General features: G+C 34.1%; 2 protein-coding genes across 2 annotated transcripts; one reads left to right on the top strand and one right to left on the bottom strand.

The window, feature by feature from the left end:
- Window positions 1–1,434: 1,434 nt before the first annotated feature.
- LOC141701306 (uncharacterized) lies at window positions 1,435–16,508 on the top strand. The gene is given in 18 exon segments (XM_074504993.1): window positions 1,435–1,518; window positions 1,622–1,693; window positions 1,787–1,889; window positions 6,266–6,325; window positions 6,491–6,655; window positions 6,757–6,830; window positions 7,077–7,179; window positions 8,998–9,040; window positions 10,564–10,626; window positions 12,464–12,521; window positions 12,524–12,692; window positions 14,084–14,204; window positions 14,283–14,383; window positions 14,822–14,935; window positions 15,014–15,184; window positions 15,262–15,405; window positions 15,488–15,633; window positions 16,117–16,508. Coding segments are annotated over 17 exon segments (1,854 nt in total). The 5' UTR covers window positions 1,435–1,518; window positions 1,622–1,629; the 3' UTR covers window positions 16,272–16,508.
- Window positions 16,509–17,157: 649 nt separating this feature from the next.
- LOC141701304 (26S proteasome regulatory subunit 4 homolog A-like) lies at window positions 17,158–22,351 on the bottom strand. Its single transcript, XM_074504991.1, has 6 exons — window positions 21,797–22,351; window positions 19,758–20,003; window positions 18,568–18,737; window positions 18,281–18,497; window positions 18,048–18,188; window positions 17,158–17,386 (listed from the first exon to the last, which is right to left on the bottom strand). The coding sequence occupies exons 1-6, from the start codon at window positions 22,268–22,270 to the stop codon at window positions 17,303–17,305; spliced, it is 1,332 nt and encodes a 443-aa protein (XP_074361092.1). The 5' UTR covers window positions 22,271–22,351; the 3' UTR covers window positions 17,158–17,302.
- Between the last annotated feature and the right edge of the window lie 226 nt (window positions 22,352–22,577).

The following is a 22,577-nucleotide window of genomic DNA, read 5'->3' as shown; positions in this document are numbered from 1 at the left end:
ATCATCACTTAGTCACATAATTATAATCACATAACACATACTTTATTGACTTAATTATGTCGCAAAATTCTCAGTCGTCACAGCGTGAGCCCGTAGGGTTTACCCAGTGCGCACCCGAAGTGTAGCGGCTGCGGGTTACCTACGATAAAAAAAAATTGAAATATAAATAAAATATAACCCAAGATGCAAAATAAAGAGTATTGTTGGAGTTATACGGAAATATATGTCCTAACTTGCTAAGAGTCGCATTATTTATACGGTTTGTCTAGTGTGTGTCCAGCTAAGAAAGTGTGATTGATGGGTTGTAATAAATTTTATTAGTGCAGATTTTTGTACATGCAGGAGGTCCATCATTATTAATGAGTTCTTCACCAATATTTTGTGGATACCTAATCAAGCACTAACTCTTAGCATGTGACCATGAGCACACACTACAAAAATCCTTATTTTATATTATATTTAAGAGTTTACTAAAATACTGTAGGAGATGCTCTTAAGACTCCAGTACATTTTAATTGATACTATATAAAACATCTTACCATAGGAAAAATTATTTTTTTAACACTTAACTATTAATTTATTTAGAAATCTATCATCACTGAACTAAATATTTTATTTTTTCGGCACCAAGAGTTATATTTCTTTTTCAAATCGAACTATTCTTTTATTATTATCTAAAAATGTTAAGTTAGACTATTCATAACAAGTAACCTGCTCATGACATCTGACCCGGGCCGTATTTTTAAAAAACTCTCGAGTGTTCTTAAGGTTTCTGAAGATCAAACTCAAATTTGAATGTAAATTTGGAGTTCAAATTGGGAGTTTAAGTATTAAAATTGAATCATTTTTTGTTGATTGTGTGATCACTTGTAAGTATAAATTAGTGTAATAGTCTTGTAAGAGTGTATTAATTTCATAAGCATTTAGTTTATTCAGTTTTAAATCAATTTTGATATTGCCGGATTTTGTACTCGCCGGATTTTTTGGTTGAACTCAACGGAATCGTAGAGAAGCATTTGATCGTGATTGTTGTTGACATGAGTTGTTGATTTTGTATATAGTGATTTGGACTAAAAAATTATAAATAGGCTTACCGGTGAGTGGTCGGTGATCGGAATGGGGCCGTTTACGGGAAATATGTTCTTCATTTTTCGACAGTAACATGGACAAGATACGATAAAATTCAATACAAAAGTGACGTTAGTGACAAAAAATAAAAATGAAAGTTGAGTCATAGATTTTTAATTGTATAAATAATTGAGTGATAAAAAAATTATTTTTCTTCCTATCAAATGAATGAGTCATAATGTTCATTTAGCAGGCCAAGATTTTAAAAAAATCAAAAGTAAACAATTTCTCAATATTATTATTTTATACAAAAATATATTAAAATCTTTTTTCAATTTAGAGGGTCATTTTAAAGTTTTAAACTAGCAAAGTTTGAGAAAAACTTCAATTTGAAAAGTTTTCACCCACAGCGCCAAACAACTTTAGTCTTCTGAAATTCAATTGAACCCGGTAAGTTCAATTCAATCATTTCTAGGGTTTATATTCCAATTGTACAAGCTCTAATTACTAATTACTTTAATTTATTATCTCACCTATTTAATTAATTGCTCAGGCTCAAAAATGAGAGAAGCTCCTTCTCTATTTAATCTCTGCTTAGATTCAGTTAAAGATATGATTCTGTTCGGTTAGTTTTTACTGTTTTTAAACTATTTTTCAAGTTGAATTGTGAATTTATGTGTATTGATAATCTGTGATAATCTGTTTTTTGTGCGTATAGGTGATGGTGATTTATCGAGTTTATATCAACTTCCATCGGATATTATCGAGAGCTTGATTCCGCGATTACCTGCTGTAGCGTTGCAGAAGTTTCAGGATGCATTGTTAGTCGTATAGTTTCACTCTAATTTTTTGTTTGTTTAGATGTGTTTTAATTTTGCGGAATTTATATCTATGAATGATTTAGATATTGTTGTTTCGATAATGATTTTTTCTAATGATCGTGTGAACAATTGATTGTGGTGACTTATGATCGTGTGTGGAACAATTGATTGTGGTGACTTAGTTATGTGCTTATAGCTAGGTAGGATATTGTAATTGTAAGCTTGTAGGACCCTAATAAATATTTTATGACGAACTTGCAGTAGGTCGTGTTCTAAAAAGCCTTTAAGGTGTTCGGGAAATAATTAATTGTTACAAACTTAGATTGTATGCTAGAGAGAAGGGAGAAATCTGTTCTATAGATTATAGAATAGGGGCATAAGTGTTTATGCTATGAATTGTATTCATACTTCTCCACGTATTACAATGAGGCTATGCCTCTATTTATAGATAAAACATGAATATTAACTGCCTATGATAAATCTATTGCAGTAACTATGAAACTTGGAGGCTACTCTTGCTACAATAACCGAGTACAGTGATGATGTCATATTGATGACCTAAGCATGCTTATGTCATCATTATTGTTGATATTTAACACGCCCCATCACTCGAAATCCCATCTTGGGATGAAAACCTATCTTGGGATTGAAGAGTGGAACACTAGAAGCTCTTAAGCATAAGCTTAGCATCAAACCACTCCCATGTTAGGATTAAAGACCCATCTTGGAATTACCTCATCTTGGAGTTAATAATCTATCTTGAGATTGACCAATCTTGGAATTGACTTATCTTGGGATAATTATCTTAGAATTTCGGGATACCAGGGCTCGAACTTTCAACCACCCAGTACATTTTAGCCTATGTCAAACAATCACAAGAGGTGCTGCAATCTGCACAAGATGGCCACCAATTAGTCCTTGAACTGATAAATTTTCAGAGATGCCGGACTCCTTTGATTATTCGCTATGACTGAACCTGTCTAAACAGAGGAGGTTCTATGTTCGCACCGGATGGATGGGTATATGAAATTTCATACACTAGAGAGCAACTCGAACAGTAGGTTTTATAGACTGCTGTCCCTTAAGATCGTCCACGGACTAGTCTTTCTGCTTCTACGAGATTGAAGGTAAGATATAGCAGTGAACTGTGTGCACGTATCTGTATACACTACTTCTGCTGATTTGTTGTCTACATACACTACTTCTGCTGATTTGTTGTTACATACACTACTTCTGCTGCTTTGTCATTTGTGGAGCAGTGAACTGTGTTTATGTATTTGTATACACTACTTCTGCTGCTTTGATACCTGTCTTGACAAGGTGAAATCACCCGATAACTAATAGAATAATATGCTTCCTTAACCTCTTAAGATTCTAACAGCCCAGTAATAAAAGTCAGCCCACCCAAACACAACCAACTATGTAGGCTGTCAACGTTTTTTATAAACCAGGCCTAATAGGCTCAGTAACAGAAGTCTGGCCCATTTAACAACTTGCAAGCAAACAGCTTGTAAACTCATGTCGAGTGACAAACATGGGTTTGAGCAAAGAGTGTATCAATCAATTCATCTGAAGAAGATGTTGAAGATAATCAGATGATATTAAAAACCTCGCAAGATTCCCTTGGGAAACATTGCAACTTTTGCCAGAAACTGAGTTGACTCTGTTATGTTTACTATGGAAAAAAACAAGATCTGGGTTTCTGTTTGGTTAGTGTTTGATGGTCAGATTTCTCAAATAGATGCAATTGGGTTCGTAAACTCAGTTACTATTATAAACAAACAGTGAGTATGATTTGGTGAATGTATGAACTCGTCGGATCTCGATCTACCAGGGGCGCGTGAAAGCATGAATGTTAGTGGTTCCAAGTCGGAATCTCACCACAAACTCGCCTCTATATATTTGTGTTTTGGTTTTGTGCCAGGGTTTAATTTCGAAGAACCCTAACTAGGCAGCTTGTGTTTCCCTTGAAATACAACAAAGCTCCAACTGAAAAACTCCTTTATAATCCCGCTTTGATATCATGTTACAAACTTAGATTATATGCTAGAGAGAAAAGAGAGAACTCTGATCTACAGATTATAGAACAGTGGCAGAAGTGTGTATGCTATGAATTGTATTCATACTTCTCCAAGTATTACAATGAGGCTATGCCTCTGTTTATAGATAAAACATGACTATTAACTGCCTATAATAAATCTATTGCAGTAACTATGAAATTTGGAGGCTACTCTTGCTACAGTAACCGAGTACAGTGATGATGTCATATTGATGACCTAAGCATGCTTGTTTCATCATTATTGTTGATATTTAACATTATTGCATGCGAGCCTTGGTTGTGGGGACTAGCTGGAGCTTTATGTTTGGAACAATAGAACATGTGCTTCCGGTAACTAATAACTTTATGTTTGGAACAGTTACCCTTGGTTTATCTTGTTCTTTCCAAGCGTATGATTGTGATAAACTAAAACATTAAAAAGATAGAGTTAACGCATTCCCTTCACTAAAATAGCCTATTTCTTTTTCAACTAAGTTTCACTTTTCACCATGTTGAGAGTATAGTCTTGCCTCCCATTTTTTCACATTAATATCTCGGCGTAAGCTGCGAATATTACCATTGAGATTAGCAACATCTTGCTTGAGGTATGAGATTTGTTGAAGGAGGATAATGATATTTACCTTCATCTCATCAAGATTTTTGTCACTTGTAGGCTGGTTAATGTGAAAAATTTGGAGGCAAGACTCTACATCGAGAAAATTGAAACCGAGTTGAAAAAGAAATAGGTTGTTCTAGTGGAGGAATACGTTAACTCTATCTTTTTAATGTTTTAGTTTATCACATATGGCGTCGTTACTCTATCGTGTGTGGAACAATTGATTGTGGTGACTAATGATCATGTGTGGAACCATTGATCGTGGTGACTTAGTTATATGCTTATAGCTAGGTAGGATATTGTAATTGTAAGAGCAAGTCCAATGGTGGTGCTAAAGCGGGTGCTATTGCTATAATATAGCATCCACACAAAAAAATCAACTCCAATGGGATGCCAAACTTAGATGCAAAATAGCAAAATACTATACTTTGTGCTAAATATATAAGAGCAAGTTCATTGGTGATGTTAAAATAGATGTAGTTATTGCTATAATTTGAAATAAGAAAGTGGGTTTTGATGCTAAAATAGAACTTATGGTCCAATGATAGATGCAAAATAACACCAAACATATCTAAATATAAGCTCTATTTCAAATTAAATAATTATAAAGTACACAATTATACTTGTCACTATTGCTTTATTAATGCATTTTGCCACTTGCATGCTTATGTGACAATTATAGCACCATCTATACTTAGTTCTATATTTAGAACCAAGTATAGCATTTTGCTATTTTAGCACCAAGTATAGCATCCCCGTTGGAGTTGATTATTTTGTGTGGATGCTAAATTATAGCAATAGCACCCACTTTAGCACCACCACTGGACTTGCTCTAACCAAGTATAAATGTTGTTATAATTGCCACCTAAGCATGCAAGTTCCAAATGCATTAATAAAACTTTAGTGACAAATATAGTTTTGTACTTTAAGATTAGGTAATTACTAGAATATAGCTTTATTTGAATATGTTTGGTGCTATTTTACATCTACCAGTTGGACCATTAGTTCTACTTTAGCATCAAAAATCACTTTTTGGTTTCAAATTATAGAAATAGCTACATCTATTTTAACATCATAATTGAACCTGCGCTAAGCTGCTAGGACCCTATTAAAATTTTTAATACAAACTTGCAGTAGGTCATGTTCTAAAAAGCTTCTAGGGTGTCCGGAAATAATTAATGCATTGTGAGCCTTGGTTGTGGGGACTAGCTGGAGCTTTACGAGATATAATGGCACTCTTATCGGTGGTGATTGAGTTACTTTTCCTATATATGGAACATGTACTCTAGTAGCTTGATATTGAATAATAGAACATGTGCTTCCGGTATGTAATAACTGTATGTTTTGAACATTTACCCTTGGTTTATCTTGTTCTTTCCAAGCTTTTTTTTACCCAATCCCCCACCTCTGAGAAGACTATCATATAACAAAACAATAAGTCTGGAGTACAAAAGACTGATTTGGTTGGCTGTATCGTCCTTATAAATATCGGTCTGTAGTTTTTGAAAAATATTACCCTTGAGCCTTCTTGGTTGATTACAATATTGTCTTCAGATTTACACTTTTTAGACAGTGCATGTGCAAGGTAGTGTTGTTTTTTTGGAAGTATGGTTGATTATATCACTCTGCAGAAGTTGTCAGAAGTGATTATAAATTTATAATGAGATAGCTTTTGGATATCCTTTGTAGTACATCTGGTGAATGTGTATCTTTTTTCCGCAGACCTCTAAATTATGAGAATGAGCATGAAGCTGCCTCGGGAATTCAGAGAAAACGTAAAAGGTTTGGACGGATGGAATATAGTATGAGAAGTAACTTGAATGAGTATTTTCAGTGGTAATGTAGAGTAGTTCACTGGTAACGTAGAGTAGGCAGTTAAGCACCAGCTCCAGTTTTGGTGCTTATTTGGAGCAACTTTCACTTGTACATAAAATTATGGTGATGCAGATGCGAGAACTTCGAGACAGCATGGATGGCATTATATAAGTCTCGTTTCTCTGGTTTCCGACGTATAAAACCCGCGGACTGCAGCTACTGCCATGCAGAAAGAGTAGGCACTCATGATTCCAGAAACGAGTGGCAGGAGCTGTACTGGAACTCACATATACAGAAGTATGAAATCTAGCTGTATTAGAATTCCCGTGAATATTACTTTCTGGAATCTGGACCAATAGTTAATATTTTGTATATGAATTATGTTGACAATGCTGCAGGTGCCTATCCGTGGCGGCAGAGAAAGCTGTACTTCCTCATTTTGAGGGCTGTCTTAGTGACATTAAGATTCCAGGTATACCATGTTGGTTTCATTTTATGGGTTTCATAGGCCATTCACTGCAACTTGCTGCTATCATCCGTCTCTTTATATGACTTCATGTCCTTTGTTGCTCTATCTGCTATTGTCACGTAAGTTAAACATTCAGATGTCATAACTTGATTAACTTACCTTTACTTATTGATAAATCTGTTCTTTATTCTATTTTCATATGCCTAATCCATGTCTCTGGTTTTCAATAATCGATAATGGGTTTTGCAGATTCCATTTTGTTATCTATGGGTTATAAGCAACTTGGAAGTTATTTAAAGGTTGAATACTCAAAACTGGCTTATCACTGCCAACATTTTGGTTTATATGCCAGGTAGCTTTTCATTTTCACATAAATGTAGTAGCTTTTCATTGAGCTTTTAAATTCTCTGTGCTCATACACAGTGGCGGACTCGGGAATTATTTTTTAGGGGGGTCCAATTTTTTTTTATTAATACAAACATTTTTCCCAATAACAAAATTCACTAAATTTAACCGAAAATTTACAGTAAAGTATAGATAATTTCTATCGCATTCGACCTCTTGCTAGAATTTCTATCGCATTCGACCTCTTGCCAGAAACACTCAAACACCAAACTATCTCCTCTATGTTTTGGTATTTTCATTTCTATATCTTTAGCATTATTGCATTAATCTAGAAAAATCTAATTATCGTAGCACAATAAAGCAAAGTACTACTATATAATATTAGTACACAAATAAAACGCATATAAGTACACTTTGACCGGAATGCAAGTGGGATACATTTGCAAAGAGAGAGTAACTAAAAAGAAAGAAAATATAAATAAAGAAATAATGAAGTAAGAAAAAATGGTAGTATAGACTACAGAGGACTGGAACTACCATCACAAACCAGCTGAACTGCAGCATCAATATGAGTGGTTTATATCCTAGTTAGTATATCTTCAAATTTCAGGGGGGGAAGGGCCCCTCTGGACCCCCCTGATCTGCCTCTGCTCATACATAATATGCCAGTCATTATTTTTACATACTAGACCTTTTTTACCCATATATTATTAAGACTAGTATAACCCGCGCATTGTATCAGTTACTTATTTACTAAATAAATAAATGAATTTTCTTTTTATTAATATGTTAATAATGCTATAATTCAGATATAGATGTAAATTACAAAATAAAATCAACTCCCGTAGTACTATAATCTTAAACAAAATAATACAAAAACAAAGCGTATATTATACATTCGTAATACTAATAAATACAAGAATTTAATAAATATGAATTGTAACATGTTATTCAAAAGTTACTTTTATTGGTTTAAATTGAAATTTAAGAACTTCAGTACAGTTATAATCACATTATACATATTTCTATGGACTAAAATTTCTAAATGCAATAATTTATGAATAATAAAACCATACCCATGTAATAATTTATGCAAAGTTTCACTGAATATAGTGACCTGGAATGATAATTTTATAACAAATAGGTCATATCAAATACTAAATGTTGAAAAATACAACAAGAATTTTATAATCGTGGAACACTATTGTAAGTTGCATATTATTTGCATACGGGATCAATTTTTCCAAGAATTTTACATCCATACGGCTGGATTTTGAAAAATAATAAAAATAAAATACATGTTTTTGAGGTGCACTAGTAGAGAAGTTCTCTGTTGTGTGCTTTAGAAATAAACGGCAGGTTGACGCTTGAAGCTTGTAGTTGGGTTCAGAAGTTTGATTGACACTTAAACATAAGTTTCGTATTGAAATAAAAGACAGGTTTGAGAGGAAAATTGAAAATTGGTAAATATGGTTAGGATTTTTTTAAAAAAAAAAATTTAAACTGACATTTTTTGATAATCAAACATAGTTGAGGAGTGATCAGTAATTGTATAATGAATGGTAGACTTAGTTCAATAATTAGTATAGATCGTACATCTGGATCCTCTGTTTTATTTGCTTGTTTAATATAATAATGCATCAATTTGTTCCGAAAAATACCTGATCTGCTTTGAACATTTACAAGAAATTATTTTTATCTAATATCCTTGCATTTTTGTCATTCTTTAGATATGTAATGAAGCAAAAAAATATCCCTTTGAGCTTCTGATAAGCAATAAATCTAACCCAGCTGCCATTGTTTGCTATCTTTGTTACAAATGTAGGTGTCTGACACTTCAAAATGTGCTTTTACGGAGAGAAACTTGTGTAAGTGGCTTCACAAAAGAAAACCCCCTACTTCAATCATTTGTGTTTATCTGCTAGTTCTAGGTTTCTATTACTTTCTCAAACATATCTGCATAGATATTTGTTGTATTAAATGAACAAAAATATTAAAGAAATAGATACATCACCCTAACTCCTAGGCCGAACTATTATTTTTTTCATGCGAGGAAGCTATATCTGGATTCCTTGCAGGTTGCAACAGTTAGGTTTTCTGTAATCTTTGGATTTTATTGTAAATAGACTTATCTTTGCGTATTAATACTACTTGTGAAAAGTTCTGCAATTTAACTAAAAATCACATTTTCTTACTAGAGAAACTTGCTACTTATTTTGCAAAATTAATGATTATGATATTAGGGTACTTGAATCTCAAAGCTTCATAACCAAGTCTTCGGACGAGGAAATAAATTTTTGGGCCATCGCCAAAACTGACTTCACCATTGTGTAGTATTCTTCCTTTTTGTTTTTGCGTACTTTGTGCAAGGGAGAAAATTCCCTGTAAAGATTCTAATCCTCTGGGACAAGAAAAATATCATACTACTGCATGTTCACATAAACATATATAGGTAAACTCTATATGGTGATAAAATATCTTCATCATATTATATTATGTTGAGTAATAGGGATAGAATATAGTGCTGCTATTTCTTCTTCACGGTGTTGAGTAACCAGCTCATCTAAAACCTTAAGGTGTTAGAGGAAGACCCCAATAGGATCATATATTTAACACTCCCCCTCACTCGAAAGCCCATTTATGGGTCGAAGAGTGGAACACCGGCGCCCATCTTTTGGGGCATTAATTGCCTTTAGTGTCCACATTAAATTGTGAGAATGTTGGGGGTGGCTGGGAATCGAACCTTAGTCCTCCCGCCAGCCTAAGCTCTGATACCATGTTGAGTAACCAGCTATCTAAAAGTTTAAGGTGTTAGAGGAAGGCCCCAATAGGATCATATATTTAACAGTATCGTCAAATTTTCAGTTTTTCATTGAAATGTTAATTTTTTTAATCACATGTTGAAACTGAAAAACGCATGAAGAATATACTTCTCACACTTGTCTAGCTTCTGTCCTCCATATGTTTTATATTCAAGGATAAAAAGTACTTGAGCTTCTTATTGATTCCCAGTGTTGTGGTTTTTCAAGCTCTAAAAGGCTGTACCTGGTGCACCAGTATCTACAAATAGATGTGTTCTAGGTTGTATTCCAGTTTGGCTTCTGCCTGTAGTGTGACTATATTTAGAACTTCTGATAGTGAAGTATGGAACATGTAGGAAGTGAATGATCATGAGCATGACAATATTAATGTGCTCGTAGGAAGAGTTGTGAGTGGCATCTTGATAGTTGTCTTATTAACTAATGAAGTTCATCTTCCCTTTAAATTTGAAAGCTAATCAGCTTTTCCAGTCTATTGAGACTTAAGGTCAGATGTAATTTTTAAACTAATGCTCAAAACATGATGAATCCTGCTGTTCATGTCATGAGATATCAGGTTGTTTCTGTTGCAGCATTTGTTAAGGAACAGTAAATTGGAAGCATTGGTGGTGCAATGGATTAAGTCTAAAGAGCAGGTAATGTCAGTTTATGGCATCATATATATATGTGTCCCCAATGTGCGTGCATGAATTTTGTTAGCATGATAATCTATCATAAAATAGTTTTTCCTTATTGATTTGGAAAGCTGATCTGTAAATAACAAATGTAATGTCAAAGTTTTGTGCATTGTAGATAACAAAAATAGTAAAAATCAGAAAATAAGAGTGTATAAGACAGGCAATTATGTGATACATCAACCTAAACCACAAGCAATATTGCAGTAAGCAAGACATTAAGATAAGGGTTGGTCAATCCAACACATATTACTTAGAAGGGGCAACAGAGTGTGAGCAATTGGTTAGTGGAAAGGATATAAGGAGTAGGGAAAGAGGGGCAAATCTGAAAGTAATATTTTCATTTGTTTGTGAGAGGACAGAACCTCTCCATAATAGTTAGTTATATCATTTTGTGAGAAATACTGGTGCGATCACAGCGAGGATTGTTTACTGTTCTTGTTTAGTTACTTGTTAAAAATTCCTTGGTTATTAGTAAGAGTAGTGAACTCATTTCAAGTGGTATAAGAGCATTTCGAACCATGGCAATGGTGAGTATGGTGGCCATGGTGGTGGAGAGGGCAGGTACTCTATCCGACACTTTTTGTCTGAGTTGTTACTGGAAGGAAAAGATGCAACGGTTCGAAATAACAAGGAGGATTTGGAGGTGTTAGCAATACGTTTTGAAGGGAGGATGGACCAAACAAGGGAGACTCATGAGAGTTTGATCAGTCCAATTAAAACTGTAATGATCAAATTTTGTTCTGATCGAAGTTGAAGCCGACGGTAACCAACTTGCAATAAGCCAAACTCAGATCAAGGATATATTAGAATGGAGCGGCAGCAACTTTGAAACGACAACTCTAGGACTTGCATTGGAACTAGTGGTAGTCGATTGGGGAAGGCTTTGGGGGTTTCAGAGGGAGGGAGGAAGTCATGGAGGTAGAGGTTCAAGAGGGCGACCTTAAAAGTGGAAATATCGGAAGCTGGATTTATTGATCTTTGGCTGTAGTGATCCATATCGGTTGATATTGCGGGTAGAGTGGCATTAACTTACAGTTTTGAAGTTTTAATAATACACATGAATCTGACTGTTTAAAAAATATTGGACCGTAATGGGTCATTTGTTTTCCTCTTAATCTCTCTTAATACTTCTTAATAGGTCTTTCTTAACGCCTAAGACCATTTGTATTATTTTTTATAAATCTTAACGATTAATAAAGTTCTCAATCATTAAGAAAGAAAAGTGTTGCTCAACAGTTAAGAAAGTTGTGCCAGAGTATCATTACTTGTGCTCCTTCACTATACACTGCACTAATCATGCTTTTATTTTACTATAAATATAATGAGTACAAGCACTACAATTTTACTTTTCTCCAAGAATAGTATTACAATTTCTTGAACGAAGTTTTGTTATATTTGATATGTTATTATTGGTTGTATTCATATTTAAACATTAATTTAAAAAACCTATCAGTTAGCCCATACAAAAATTAATAAAGTTATTTATAATGGCTTGGAATATGATGATAATGATGAATTATTGTTTTATTCAAAGAAGTTCTCATATACCAAAATATGAGTTATTTGTAATATAGAATTATTGCTGTTCATAAATTTTATAAGTTTTATATATCAAACAGTATTATTCATTCAGAATAAATATTTCTAAATTATTCAGAAATTTTAATAATTCAGATATTTTTATTCAGATTTGCCAAATGATCCCTAGGTCTCTTAATTTTCCCTTCCAATCCCCATATCAATTAAATATGTTATTATTATTTAAATTTTTTTTTTTGCATGTTTAATCTTATAGGTTGAAGGAGTATGCAAACTTTTAAGTCAGAACACTGAAACAATGGCATCCCTTCAATTTATCATTGCAAGCTTTCTTCGGAGTTTGTCAATGCAATATGTGAATCACTACTCGCGAAGGATCTTCCAACACATAGAATTCAACATTTAACATTTAATACATCAAGACTTCTTGAAGCTGATTCAATTTCCATACCTGCCGGAATGAGGTCTTTCTTATCGTCAACAAGGTATGACTTTTCCGAACAACTTCTTATGCCTTTTACTTAATTACTTGCACCTGCTTCTGCTAGGGTTCTCAATGGGGCGGGTTCGGGGCGGGTTCGTCATTCCCATACCCGCCCCACATAAATATTTTTTTGGCCCCATACCGGCCTCCTTTCCTCGCGGGCATTTATAATGTTTACCCATCCCCCGGGCAAAAACTAAGTCCCCACACCCCGCCCCATCACCTCGTTTAATAATTAATTTTTTACAAAAAATTAATAAAAAATGATTCTTTATAATATTTTATATAACATTAAAATAAATGCATAGATAATTAAAAGACATTATGCAATATATTTGTTGTATTATTATGTATATAACTAAATTAAGTAATTTATAGTTTATTTATAATATAAATATATTTTACTACATGATATAAAATAATATATTATATTATATTATAAAAAGATATATATTAAATTATATCCGGGACGGGTTTTCCTCGCGGAAATCATATCAATATCATACCCGTCCCAAATTTAAACGAGGTAAAATTTTGCTCCATGTCATTGCCCCTAGCCCATTTGAGTGGGGCGGGGTGGCCCTATTTGGGTCGGATTGGGGCGGGTTCCCCATTTTCCCCGCTCTGTTGAGAAGCCTAGCTGCTGCATGGTGAAGTTTGTTTCTTGAGTTTTTTGGTGTACATTTTATGGAAAATATTTTTCCTGATTTTCAGGCGTTTTCTTTAGGTTAGTTAAAATGTTTCCCGATTTGACGGGCTTGTTTAGTTTGGGGAATATAGTTTATCCCAGAGGAGGCAAATCCCTTGATGAATTAACTCCTTCCTTCCGTTTGATGAAAACATTTTTCGAATTCCATATTCTTTTTGTGAGTTTGATACCTAAAAATATTTATCTCCTCATAATCTTTATAGTGATGGTCAAATGAAAGAAAATAAATTATTTTGCCTGAAAACTATACACGAAAATCAAGTTATTATCCTGCAGATAAACAGAGCCTAAATAATTGATCTTCTTTCGAACTTCAAAGTACACAAAAGAGTGCATCTGTCCCGTACATGTTTATTTGGTTTATTAGCCAAGCTTTTACACCCTGAGAAGTGATTTAATAAGCAAATTCTACGTTTTCTCTGGTTTTCTTTTTCCACTCATTGTTGGTGGTGATCATCTTGCATGTCTTCCTTGACATTCTTGCTTCATCAGTAGATGTTGTTTTCGGTGTAATAATTAGTCATGTTTATATAAATTAAGTAGATTCAAAAAGCATATCAAGACATAAATACTTTTGTGCATCTTTTGAAGTTGTAGTCATCAACACATTGACCTAACATCAGCGAACCTTGCTCAACATCTGCTGCTCTCACTTAAAAAGCTTATGCTGTTCATCTTGTTAGGTGTTTGTGTACCGCAGATTTTCGTGATTGTGAGTTAAAACAGAGTTCTGCAAGAATGATTTTCAGTGCACTCTTTGATGCTTCATCTAATATAGCTTTTCTGGACCTTTCAGAAAACAATGTCAGTTACAGATCTCATTTACAATTTGCTAGCATTCTTACAAAGGTCAGTGTAAATTTTTAAGGTAATCTCATGCAGTTATCTGGCTGGCTTTCTCATTTCAAATGGAAACCTTCAAGTCATTTACATGTAAATCCAGGAATGTGCACATTGAAGTCACTCTGCGTACTCAAACTAAGGTATCTTTTATCTGGTATGACAATAATATGAAATGAACTTCTGTCAGGAATTGGTGATTTCAAAATATAGAAAGCAATACTGCAGGGTAAAGTTAAACTAGAAAATTGAGAGCTTCTACAAGTGCACAAGCTAAAGCTGTGTTGTAACCAAAGAATCGCACCCGTTTATATTATTTATCACTCATCTTAGGCATGTAATGTGCAGTCTAGATTAACCTTAAGTCATGCACACAGACAATGTGGGTGTTTGGCTCTTCATTTCATACAAATACACTTCTCTTCAAAACAAAGGACATGATTTTGTATTCTTCTAAAAAGTAAGCACTTATTTTTGTGCGAAACACCAGAACCAAACACACTAAACATTTTGATTCCTCTAGTAATATATCTCCACTAAATTCAAAAATTGCATGACCAGAGGTATTTTTCTGTTTTCAGGGGAAATAATCTACAGAAAGATGATGCAGACTGTCTTAATTATGCTCTGTTTCATATGCCAAACTTGGAGACACTTGATTTATGTGACAACCCAATAGCGGATGATGGATTGATGTTGGTTGCATCTTACTTTCCTTGTGACCTTGAATTTATACAATCATCTCTCTCACAAGCTCTTTGTGAAAATTACAGGACTTTAATGCCATACTTTACCAGCATGGCTGAGAGGATCACCCCCTTTGTTGATTTGAATTTGGAGGAGTGTAAGCTTACATGTCATGGAGTTAAAAGGCTGTTGCAAGTTCTTTCATCATTTAAAAAGCCGTTGAATTCTCTTCGCATTGGAGACAATAATCTTGGCAGGTCTGTTGGCATTTGCACTTCATTATCCTTTATATGAATTCTTTTAAGCATTCAATTTTAACATGTGTGACCTACAGTGAAGTTGGAGTACAATTAGGTAAATTTATATGCACGGGAATAAAAGAACTTCAGTTTCATGATATTGGGATCAACTCATCTGGTTTTTTGGAAGCCCAAGAGCAAATTACAGGAGGAGTGAAGCTTGTTTTCATCAATATAAGGTTTACTGTCATTCATGACATCTATTAAAAGAGTTGAATAACTTCTCACGCCTAAAACACGACTTGTAAAAATTTTTTATAGAGGAAATTCCGGAGGTGTGGGAGCTGCAAAATTTATATCAAAACTCATTGTGTTGGCCCCCGAACTTATCAAAATTGATGCTAGTTACAATGTTTTGCCTGCTGAAGCTGTGCATATCATAAGCTCTTCTCTGGAATCTGCAAAAGGTACACTTTCCTTGAGCAGAATTTTTTCATGCTGATATACTAGAGGGGTTTGTATTTGCATCCATAGTGCTTATTAAGGTCTTTCTTAGCAACAATTCCATAACATATTAGAAATTCTGTCAATTCTTTTCAGCTTTAAATTATGCATCTCGTGGAATCATTAATAAGAATTAATTCTTAAAAAATTTAAAAAAAGAAAAAAAGAGTATACCATGTTTTTCCATTTCAAATTCTTAGGCTTTAATGAAATCAGCAGCTAATTTTATATTCCGCCGTCCTCGTCCTTTTCTCTTCCAAACCATCATCAGGCATTAAAGTAAGATAAAAAAGAGGGAGTCCATCTAACTTTAAACAGGAGAATATACTATATTCAAATTTACTAGGGAAATTGAGAGTAAACTTGAAAAATACTAGTGCTGGGATATCAAAATTTTGTAAACTGTGCTTTGCTAACCGGAAATTCTGTTTTTATTCATGAACTAGGGAAGCTTCAGCGTTTAGACCTGACAGGAAATGCTTTGTGCAGTCAACCTGCTAGCATAGCAATGCTCAAGAAATATGTAGTAGATGGACGTATCGATATAGTCTTGCCTTTGCCCGCCTCAACTACACCGTTTCCATATGATGATGATCCTTAAATTATACATTATATAAATTTCGCATTCAGAGTTTCCTTCTTATATCAATTCCAACTTTTATTCAATTTCAAATATGTTAATAAATATTGCTAATTTGTAAGGTGGACGAGAAGATGAAACTAGCCATTAATATTACTCCATATCTTTCTCTCTTGTGAATTCAGCATTCAGCAAGGCTGAGGAATCCTGTAAATACAAACGGTACTTGTCGTTTATTATTATCGATTAGGTTGTCTATGTAAACTCACAAAAATTTACGAAAATAATTATACGAGATAGCGATTTGTGATTTATCGGAAAATTTTTAAAAAATTAAATTATTTATCAAAAATTGATTAAATCAGACAAAATATTTTGATCGATTTTTTGAAAATTTATCGAGAATTGTTAAAAAATCGATCAATTTCTATAGCTACGACAGACACTAGCTACCAGTAGTGATTGTTATTATATCCATAAATGTATTTATTCGTTCTGCCTACGGTGATGGGTAATAGTCTAATACCTATTAAGCATACAGGTAATATTTCTGCCTGCATTAATCAGTAAATTTGTACATTCAATATTTTATTTTATTTTGCCATGGAAAATGAGCTCCTCGTCAACAAAAACTAAAAGTCTGCTTATTCTAATTCTTTTACCGAGTACAAAAAGAAAATGTTAAATCCTGATTTTTAATTTCCGGAGCAAATAAAAAGTGAAAAGACAAAAATGCCCTGTAAGCACATAATTCACCCCTGAACCAGCACTTCCTATGAAGGTAGTTCGGTCTTTTGGCTTCATTTTGCTCTGAAAATAAAAAAATCTGCTCTGGATTTAACATTTCCCCGTACAAAAACCTATAAATACTAGTCGAATATCGATAACAAGATATGTACACGCATGATGAGGGAATATAGAAAGAAGGTAATAGTAACTAGCAAAAAAAAACAGAGAAAGAAGGTAATAGTGTAATACACAGTTGCTACATTCAAGGCAAAATGCTTAAATCCAAAATCATAGAAAGCCGAAGCAAATAACAAACAGTAATTTTACATATAAAGTCCTTCTGGAACCCCCTCTTTCTTCTTGAACATCACCTTATCTTTTGCTTTCTTAAAATCTGGATGAGTCACCTGAACGCAATTCAGTAAATAATGTTAAAGAAAAAAGAACAGTTGAATAAAACACATTAGCCCCAAACCATGGGGCAATATAAGTCCTAAATGCCATGAACAGAGCAATGCACATCACGAAGTCATGGCATATAGACCAAATTTAATTCAATACGAAAAATAGTCTCTGACAATGGCAATGAACAGAACGGGTACATTTATCCGTGCAGATTCCTGGGAAACTCTATTTCATCCAAAGTTGTACATACAAGCTATTGGTACACATTCTACGTTGAGAAAATTCACATAGCATGCCTAATTCCTTAACTGTACACAAATTTAGCATAACATAAATTTAGCATAGCCAAGTGATCCTAATTTCTGACCAAGCAGTATTTTGTGCCAAAACATATGATATCTGATGTTGTAATTAACAGAATAAATATTTAAATGAAAAGCACATATTCTGGCCAAACAGATTTCATCCTAGCTTGTACAACATGCTCTTATTATGTTACACGGTACACCTTCTAGATATTAATAAAGTTGGAAGTTTAGGGTAGTGCAGTTGTGATGTTGGGTTCGCGTCGAATATAAAACCATCTCTGCACTAATTGACTTTCCAGCAAAATTAAAACTTAAACTGCTGGTGGTATGGGAATTTAAACTCAAATTAGTGTACCTTCATACGGCGCTCCCTTAGTGCAAGCAAACCAGCTTCAGTGCATATTGCCTTGATATCAGCACCAGATAACTCATCTTTAGTCATAACAAATTCTTCCAAATTGACATCATCGGATAACGTCATCCTAGATGTGTGGATCTAAGCACCATTATAGAAAACGTTGATTAGCAACATAGTGAGTCATATATTAGCAAAACTTGATTACTAAAACAATTGTGCAACTTTTTTACCTGGAAAATGCGCCTTTTAGTTTTGATATCAGGTAGAGGAAATTCAATCTTCCTATCTATCCGGCCAGGCCGGAGCAAAGCAGGATCAAGACTTTCAATTTTGTTTGTAGCCAGAATGACCTTCACATCTCCTCTTGAATCAAAGCCATCCAACTGATTTAGAAGCTCCAACATGGTCCTTTGAATTTCACGTTCACCACCTGAGTGGGCATCATACCTGTGAAGCATATTTGCAAGGTTGATAAGTGACTCCGCAATGGTACACTTGAATAGCCAAAAATTCATACCTTTTGGTTCCAACAGCGTCAATTTCATCAATGAAGACTATGGAAGGCGAGAGGTCATCAGCAACACGGAAGAGTTCTCTCACCAATTTTGGACCATCTCCAAGGTATTTTTGAATCAATTCACTGCCAACAACACGCAAGAAAGTTGCTGATGTAGAGTTTGCAACTGCCTGAGAAAAAGAAAGTGTCTTCAAATTTCAATAAAAGCTTAAGAACAATTAAAATAAACCAATGATACATATGAAGCTCCACTGAGCCAGTGTCCATACACAAAAATAATTGAAACAAACAGCACGTAAACAGAGACCTAATTTTGACACACCACAGGTCCAGATATGTACGCTTCACTACATGCAGTTGGTTTTATGTATGTGCCACGGGGTTACTCGATGTTTCCGAGTAAAGATACTGCTAGACGTAAAAATAAATGTACCATTCAGTTGATGAACAATACATACATAAAATGCTGCTCCACCAGCACTCTAGTTGTAAAAATCATGAAAAATTTAGTCAACTCACATGTGTGCATTGTTTCATAAAGTTACTACAATATCTTAGTATTCTTGGAATTAATTGACAGTGGAGGTAGCGTGAACCTTTGAGAGGAAAAACAAGAAAACTATTATCTACACAGTAGCTATTAAATTCTTTTCTGGATCCCTTAAGATTGCAAATTCAGTGCATCGGAACTAGTTTAAGACTCCCTCGGCTGCAAAACTTTAGCTCAAGAAAGCCAATATATTGATTTGTTCAGCAGAAACAATCAAATAACTTTTAAATGCATTTTTTTTGTATGCGGTTGTTACGGGAACGGGAAAAGTTTATTAACCTACGCACGTTGATATCAATCATATCATTAAAAGGAAAAAGTTTAATACATCCTTATTACATTATCATAAATTCAGTACCTACACTAATATAACAAGCGCTGCCCCCACGAAATTTCGACTAGTGTAGAAAGTGCTCAGTGCTCACTGATTAAAGAAAGTTTTTTTTGAAGATGCCTAAATAGTATATAGAGGGGAAATCCTGAATGAGTGAATGATACACAGCTACATAATTAATTCTACAGATTATAACTTAGCATGACGCATCATGTCTTGGCAAGAGTGCAATTATAAAGAAATGTAAGTACAGAATTCCGAATCCACATGAAAAAAGGAGGCAATTCATTGCTATTTGCTACATACCTTGGCAAGCAAGGTCTTCCCTGTTCCAGGCTCTCCGTAAAGTATGACTCCTTTAGGAGGCTTGATACCAATGTCTTCGTACAATTCAGGATGTGTCAGTGGAAGCTCAACTGCTTCTTTTATTTCCTGTATTTGAGCATCCAGACCACCTATATCAGCATATGATTCTAAAGGAGCTTTCTCAACCTTCATCACAGATACCATTGGGTCAACATCATCTTGAAGCAGACCAACCACAGAAAGAACCTGAAAAATATGATACATGAATACACCACATTCTTAGTTTCCACATGCATTCTCAGAAGAACAACATTACTGGTCAAACAAGAGTGGCTACACAAAATAAGAAACATAGTCCCTCATATCTGTAATACCATATACTCTTCTGCTTTGTTAATACGACATGTCATAATAATACTAACAATGATTATAATGTTTATATCTTTTACAATGTAAGCAATATTGTAAAACTTTGGCAATATACTTTAACTGTTTACAAATCCATTATGTGCACACCAAAAAGTTATGAAAAGAAATTGGTATAGCATTGACGAATTACATGAGATAATTACACAAAAGATAACTAAATAATTATCCATAATGTTGGTGTATTATTCTATTTAGGACAAAATACTCCTCCAGCCTTCAAAAACTTTTACAACACAAGTTGGCATGGGTTCAAAACTCCAAAGAATTAAAAATTAGGATCTTATTAAGAATGAGGAACAAAGTAAGAAACAATTATGAACTCAGCAACATGAATCTTTCATATTATACACAAGATGCCTAATAAATAACAGAATAGCAAGTTCGCGATTAAGAAAGAAAAGCTTAGATTTGAAAGACATCAAGCACATTTAATGGACATTGAGCTCGCAGATGTCTTATTAAATGCACAATTAGACACATGTTTTTTATGATGTTTTGATAAATAATAGAGCTAATTACACAATTTGCCTCACCTCTAAACTTAAATTAATAGCATCACATCCTCTCCTCAGAACTAGGAGTTTAAACTAGTCAAACTATAACTAAGCTCATCGAATTCGGCTCTAGCTCTTAAAATACTCAAATTCAACTGGACAAATTATTGAGCAGACCTCAAACTAGAGCCATTCAAATACTTTATTGACCTAAACTCAAGCTTATATTCACTCAACTCAGTGGGTTCGCAAGCGAAAACTAGCTTTCATTTATAAATATTTACAAGTTATAAAATATACTATAATATACAACTTAATGTGTATTTTGCATTCTTAACAGGGTTGAAGTTGTATTGAGCTTTTGTCTATATATGGCAATCAAATTTGAGCATATTGAATTTTTGTCAATGTGAGCTTCGAGCTTAAGAATTACAAGCCGGTAAATCTCAAATCAATACTTTTAATCGAACTAGAGATAGAGCGTGACAATGTTTTCGGCTAGGTTACACCTTGCTCCCAACGTATAAACCATAAAGTAAGCACATTACATTTGTTTTCTAGTAATATAGTCACGTTATAGTGTACACTTTCTATCACTAAGATGTTTAATGTTATTTTTAAATGTGTAATTCCCTCTACCGATATTACCACCCATCATTTATAGAAAAGAAAACTTCAAAAATTCCTATTTACACTATATATCACTAGATATTATTAAAGACCAAAAATTCAATATTCTTTCGTAGCATAGAAAACTATATATAAACATTTAATTTTCCGAATCCCATAACCTAACCATCAAATTCAACTCAAAAAAAGCAGCTCTAAGCTATACAACTATCACTAAATCAAATTCCTAATACAATTACCCCTATCGAACCAAATTCTTTGTTTAACCGCTAATTCCATCCAAAACCTAAACCCGCATAATTTCAACCAACATTAAAACCAAAACAATTTAATCTTGTACCAATTTAGTTGCTAATAAAGTTCAATCAAACTAATTTGAAACTAAACTCAATTAACACCTAATTTCGAACTCTCTTACCTAAATCTGCATAATTAAAAGTTTACAACCAACAATTAAACACGAAAACCGAAACAAAACTAATTCACCTTATTATGCATCAAAATAGCACAACCAGGCTCAAGCTGATCCTTATCAACAAACGACAAAATCCCCACATAATACTCCGGTCCAACGGAACTCGAAACAATAGCATGATTCTCATCAATTAACTCCTCTAAATTCCCCACACTCATCGGAGAGCCACGTAGATCATCCACCTTAGATCTATCTTCCTCGGTTTTCTCCTCTTGAGGCTTAAGCCTCTCTTGATTCGCAACGAACTCTTCTTCCATTAATAAGTAATCTTTAATTCGTTCGAGTTTTAGTAAACGGAGTTTACACTTTGTTAACGGCGTTACTGTTGGGATCCGAGCTGCTGTTTCGGATCCTTTTTGTTTGCGCTGTTTACGGCCTACTCGTGATGGTGGAGCTGCTGGCTCGAATTTTTTCTCCTTTTTGTCGCCGTCGGGTTTTCTGTCGCCGGATTGACGGCCCATTCCTCCTGGCGTTCCTTGGCCCATCGTTAATTGAGAGAGAGAGAGAGAGAGAGAGAGAGAGAGAGATTGGGAAATGAAGAATTGAAGATGAGAGTTTTGTAAATAAAGGGTTTGAGTATCTTTTGTTTCAAGAAATCTGAAATTAGATTCTCGGACTGGGTCAGTGGCTTGATAGGTTGGGTGTGATTGGGCTTTTAACATTTATGGGCTTTGTTTTTTTATTGGGATGTTTGGAAGAATATTTACTATGGGCTTTATGTTGAAGTAAAAAGACTTTTTAATGGTTTGTTTTAAAGTTTATCTTGGTACTTGGTAGGGTGTTTGGGATTGT

This window comes from Apium graveolens, unplaced genomic scaffold, assembly GCF_009905375.1.
Source record: "Apium graveolens cultivar Ventura unplaced genomic scaffold, ASM990537v1 ctg3688, whole genome shotgun sequence".
Taxonomy (NCBI): Eukaryota; Viridiplantae; Streptophyta; class Magnoliopsida; order Apiales; family Apiaceae; genus Apium; species Apium graveolens.
Note: the sequence above shows the minus strand (reverse complement) of the source record. Positions and strands in the feature narration are given on the sequence as shown.

Excerpts from the sequence above, each read along its gene's own strand:
- LOC141701304 (XM_074504991.1), bottom strand. The coding sequence starts at position 22,270 with ATGGGCCAAGGAACGCCAGGAGGAATGGGCCGTCAATCCGGCGACAGA. Across the intron at positions 20,004-21,796 it reads CTATTTTGATGCATAATAAG|GTTCTTTCTGTGGTTGGTCT; the intron begins GTGAATTAGTTT and ends CATATTTTTCAG. Across the intron at positions 18,189-18,280 it reads CTAAAAGGCGCATTTTCCAG|ATCCACACATCTAGGATGAC; the intron begins GTAAAAAAGTTG and ends AATGGTGCTTAG.